Source organism: Aotus nancymaae, unplaced genomic scaffold (assembly GCF_030222135.1).
Source record: "Aotus nancymaae isolate 86718 unplaced genomic scaffold, 86718_ANA_hifiasm-v0.15.2.pri h1tg000030l, whole genome shotgun sequence".
Lineage (NCBI taxonomy): Eukaryota > Metazoa > Chordata > Mammalia > Primates > Aotidae > Aotus > Aotus nancymaae.
Window position 1 is genome coordinate 38331038 of NW_026988443.1, and position 5516 is coordinate 38336553.

The following is a 5516-nucleotide window of genomic DNA, read 5'->3' on the forward strand; positions in this document are numbered from 1 at the left end:
AGAATCAGTTGAATCTGGGAGGCGGAGATTGCAGTGAGCCAAGATCGTGCCACTGCACTCCAGCCTGAGCAAGAGTGAAACCCTGTCTCAAAAAAAAGTCTCAAAAAAAAAAATTACGGTACGTTTCTTTTTTGTCAGTTTTGTCTCACGACTAGTGTGGTAAAATTTGGGTACCTACTACGTATCTGTTTATTTATTATTTTTTTTTTTTGGAGGAATTAACAGTCTTTATCTGGCTCAGACCAGGAGTCCGTGGGTCTTGAGGACCTCTGTGTATTTGTCAATTTTCTTCTCCACGTTCTTCTCGGCCTGTTTCCGTAGCCTCATGAGCTGTTTTTTCTTCCGGTAGTGGATCTTGGCTTTCTCTTTCCTCTTTTCCTCCAGGGTGGCTGTCACTGCCTGGTACTTCCAGCCAATCTCGTGAGCCAGGCGCCCCAGATAGGCAAACTTTTTTGTAGCGTTCGGACGCACTACCTTGAGGGCGGCAGGAATCACCATCCGCTTTTTCTTGTAGGGCGGTAGGATGCCGTCAAACACTTTGAGGCGGTCCAGGACAGCGTGGCCTTGCTTGATCTTGTGGGGCAGGATGCCTCGCACGGTCCACCAGAAGATGCGGCCGGGGGCCCGGAAGTGGTGAAGTGCCCGGAAGTGGCGGGTGTCCGGAAGTGGTGGGATCCCGGAAGTGGTCGGGGTTTCTGGAAGAGTTGGTGTTCACCAGCTTGCAGAGGAAAGCCAGGTACCTCAACTTGTTTCTGTAGAAATTGCCAGAAAGCTTGATGCCTTTGCAGCATACGACCAACACCTTCCGGCCCAGCAGTACCTGCTTAGCCACGATGGCCGCCAGGCGGCCCAGGAGTTGGCCGTGACCATCTAGCACCAGGACCAGCCCCTCCGCCGTCTTCGGCAGCTGCCTTGGGAAAGCACGTATCTGTTTATTAAAGTGTGCACTGGGTTTAAATATTATCGCAAGTGCTTACATAAAATAATAATTGAATAAATAGAATGCTTCCATCCTCTGCAGCTACGATTCTGAAAATTGTCTAATGGACTGCACTGGCTTTTCTGGGCTGACCTGGCTGTACCAGCACGGTGCCGGCACAAAGTAGATACTCAGCAGACATTTGACCATTGGATAGATGCATATCCTGTAAAGCTGTGGTCAGACAAAAAAGGAAAAAAATGGATCCCATAGAGTCAGTATCAAAGGTCTACTATTGCACTGAGGGGGAGAAAGATGTCAGGTTGCCATCTTGGCTGAAGGCAAGATTTTGACGCAGGTACCAGCCCCGTTTGTTCCCTGAATGCATCTCTCACTCCGGACTGAATAGTCGACTCCCTGCAAATCCCCTGTAGGCTGATTAAGGAACCAAGGGACAGGGAATTTTGTTCGGGGTATTTACATTCCTTATTGTTTGCTTTCAGCTGCAAGTGCCTAGTAATCTACTGCAAGGTACTGAAGCAAGAAACGGCATTTCTTGACACTTGGAAGCAGGAGTTTGGGGTAAATTCAGACATTGCTGAATCCAGCTGGTCAAATTCATCAAGAATGGCTGCTGCCAGTCAACTCCATCATCCTGTGTGATGCCTTTGCCACCATGGTAAGATTGTAACCGGGTGTCCCAGGTTCTTGGCCTCCCCTCACCTGGGAATGGGGGAAGAGGCCCTGGAGGTGCAGTGGGTTTACCGTTTGTATAAATATCATGGACCCAAAGAGTTTTGCAGAGAGCGATTTATTAGGCAGAGAGAGAGAGAAAGAGAGAGAATTAGAGAGAACAGCTTCCACTGTTGTGGGAGGGGATCCCAGAGAGGGAAATCCCCGCAGGTAAGGTGCAGTGGAGTTTTAACTTTGAAGTTATTCCCGCCCCGTTCATGTTCTTATCCAGTGAGAGGAGTTCTTTCAAACTTCCTCTGGAGTGATTGATCTTTGACTCTGATCCTAGATTGTTTGCTTGGGCCCACAGCAGAGCCCCTCCTTCCAGGGCTTTTGGCGGTTTTTTTAAACAAAGGAACTCACCTGAAATTTTAGCTAGCCCACGCATGGGAAAGTTAGACAAAGAACTCTAGGTTCCCAGCTGAGGTGAATGGAGGCATGGAGCTAAGAAGTTCTTGCTTTTGAAACCACGCCCCTTGTGGACCCAGGAAGAGAAGTTAACATAGTCCCTCAAGATGGCCACAAGCAGTTCCAGTTGCATTGAAACCCTTCAGGCCCCAACCCCTGGAGAACAACAGCTTCTCGGGGCCAAAGTTCCTGCCAGTGTCCCAAGGTTGCGTATCATAAGTCTGGTTTGGGGTATACGCTTATCTCTGAGCCAAGCACGGAAGCCAGCTGAGAGGAATGGAATAATCTGATTGTGCAGGCCTGGGTCAGCGCCCTACACAGACCAGACATGGGATTAACCCACTCATCAAAGAACTGGAGTTGAGGATGGGGGAGGGGAGTTACCTCAGTGGGATCAGGTGCTATTTCCAGGCAAAGTAAATTTAAGCCTTACCAAGGTCCAAATATTCAGGAAGGTACACCTAATTTCCAAGTCTTTCCCACTCTCCCTCCCTCTCCAACCAGCCCCAGGTAGCTTCCCCAATTCCCTGGCAAACTCTGAGCTCCTAGTTTGATGCAAACATGGAACCCAAAGTTAAGTCTTCTTGTTCATGACTCAGTTTAATTCTCAGCGTGAGCCTTCCAGTCAATTCATTTCTCTAAAAAGTTGGAAAACATTTATTAAACACCCAATGAATGTCAGGAACAATGCCGGGCCCTACACCAATAGTGCTGTAGTCTGTCTACTCATTAGACTCACCTGGAAAGCTTTGACACACAGCAATGCCAGGGCCCACCCACAGCATTCTGGGCAACATGCCCAAAGCCCTCCGTCCCCTGGGTGTCCAGCCAAGGTGAGAATCCCTGCGTTAAGAAATAAGCTGCATTATCCTGTAGGTAATGGAGCGCCATCTTGGGAGTTAAACGTTGAGCTGCCAGGTGTGCCTTCTAGAAAGAGCCCAGAGGAGGTAGTAAAGCACTGGGGTTGGAGTGAAGGAGGTCTGGTTGGAACCCACAGCTCTAACAGCAGAACGGACACATAATTTGCCGGGCCCAGTGCAAAATGGAAATGCATGGTTGGTTGGTTGTTTTGCTTATTTGTTTGTTTGTCTGTTTATTTTGAGACCGAGTCTCTCTCTGTAGCCCAGGCTGGAGTGCCGTGGTGCGATCGTGCAACCTCAGCCTTCTGGGTTCAAACGATTCTCCTGCCTCAGCCTCCCGAGTAGCTGGGAATTACAGTCACCCGCCACTATGCCCAGCTAATTTTTGTAGTTCTAGTAGAGATGGGGGTTTCACCATGCTGGCCGGGCTGGTCTCAATTTCCTGACCTCGTGATCTGCCCGCCTCGGCCTCCCAAAGTGCTGGGATTACAGGCAGGAGCCACCATGCCTGGCCAAGAAATGCAAGGTATTGTGTTCAAAAACTATTAAGAATTTCAAGATGTCAACAGCAGAGCATTAAACTGAGCACAGGGCCCTGTGCCTAGGTCACAGGCACCTGAGGCCAGCCCTGCTTTCCAGCTTCACTGCTCATGATCTTGGGAAAGTCATCTGACCACCGCAAGCCTCCTGACTCGTTTCTGAGAAAGGGATAGCAGTAATTACCTCCAAGTTTGTGTGCAGATTGCAGTAAGATTATGAATGTGCCATGCTTAGGGTGGAGCTTAAGCACTCATTTATTGGGTGAAAGGAATAATGGAGAAGAGAGGAAGGGAAGTACATTGACTGTTCAATGTGAGCGGAAGCCCCATCTCCACCTAGAAACAGAGCAAAAGCCAGGATGAAGGCTACCCACATGGTACTGTGTCCTGCCCTGCTCAAGAGCGGTGCCCAGACCTCCATCAGCGGCCAGCAGAGGGCAGCGTTGTGTAAGTAAAGCCCCAGGATTCGGGCAAGTCCCCAAACCCAGAGGACAACTTTGCTAGAAGGTCTGGCAGGAAGCCTGCATAATTTACTCCTAATTCTCAAAACTAAAGCAAACAATGCCCCAAGAAATGATACCTAAGAGGCACATGACCTGCATGCAAATAAAGAGGCAGCATGAAGTAATTGTTTTTGGGGACGGTATAAATTCCCACACACCCCCACCCCGCTTCCAGGATGAGAAGCTTCAGACCCCTGCAAGGTTTTCCCAAGGCTGGAAAGAAGGATGTTTCATAGGCACTTTCCTGTGCCGTATTTCATTCGATTTTCCCAATAACCTGAAAGGTGGGCATTTCGTATATATTGTTTCATTTCTCAACAGAAGAGTAAATAACGCTCCGCAAGCGGTTTCTGAGATGTGCTGGCCTCCCTTCCACCCCAGGACCTTTGTCTGTGCCGTTGCTTTTGGCGGAAATGCCATCCTTCCACCGCACCGCTCCCTCACTTGGCGAACACCTCCAGGTATGTCCATCTCCACTCAGACATCACGTCCTCAGAGAGCTCCGCTCAAATCCTGCACACCTGGCCTGGTGCTCTGGTTTCTTCTTTCATGACACGTTGTTCTTTTCAGAGCGTCTGTCATTGTGGTATGTGTATCTGTGTGACTCTTTGTCTTTCTCTCTCTCCAGGCTGTAAGCACCAAGAAGGCCTGAACTGTTTGTTTTTGCTCATCAATGACTCCTTCATATCCTGAACATTGCCTGGCACACCCTACCAATATTTATTTGTTGAATGAATGAATGAACTTTCCCAAGGTCGCACAGCTGGTAAGAGGCAGAACTGACATTCCAGCCAGATCCTCTGACCGGCTCATCAGTCCACATCCCACTTTTGTCTCGTTGCCAAATATGAGCAAATGTTGAAAATTGGGGGTTTTATTTTTGTAGTCCTCCCACCCAAAGGGGCCTTGGGGATTTATATATCAACACCTGTCATTCATGGTTGGGGACTCCTGGGGTGGAGAAGCAGTGGTGCTAATTCCCTGGAATGGGTGATAGTGTGAATTCCAGCAGCAGCAGAAAGCTCTCGAGCAAAGAAGCGCAGCTGCTGGTGGTCAGGTGCCAGGGCAGAGTTTACAGAAGTGATAAAGGCAGGGGACATGGGAAGGTTACCCAAAAAAAATGTGTGGAAGTCCTAACGCCCGCTGTCTGTGAATGTGATCTTATTTGGAAACAGGTTCCTTGCAGATGTAATCAAGTGGAGATTAGGTCATACTGAATTAGGGTGTGCACTAAATCCAATGACTAGGGTCCTCTAAGAAGGTAATTTTCATAGATAGGAAACACCCGGGGAGAAGTCCACGTGATGATGGAGGCAGAGCGTGGAGTGACGCAGCTGGGAGCCAGGGAACATCAAGGATCAAGCATCACCAGGAACCATCAGGAGCTGCAGGGGCAGGAAGAGTCCTCCCAGGAGCATGGATTTGCAAACACCTTAATTTTGGACTTCTCCCCTCCAGAACTGTGAGAGGGTAAATGTCTGCTGCTTCAAGCCCCTCACTCTGGGGTATTTTTATTGCAATGGCCCCAGGAAATGAATGTGGGACCCTACAGTGC

At 49.1% G+C, this 5516-nt stretch overlaps 1 protein-coding gene across 1 annotated transcript; it reads right to left on the reverse strand.

The window, feature by feature from the left end:
- Nucleotides 1-237: 237 nt before the first annotated feature.
- On the reverse strand, nucleotides 238-4446 carry LOC105726495 (large ribosomal subunit protein uL13-like). Its single transcript, XM_064382973.1, has 3 exons — nucleotides 4406-4446; nucleotides 690-911; nucleotides 238-637 (listed from the first exon to the last, which is right to left on the reverse strand). The coding sequence occupies exons 1-3, from the start codon at nucleotides 4444-4446 to the stop codon at nucleotides 238-240; spliced, it is 663 nt and encodes a 220-aa protein (XP_064239043.1).
- Nucleotides 4447-5516: the final 1070 nt, after the last annotated feature.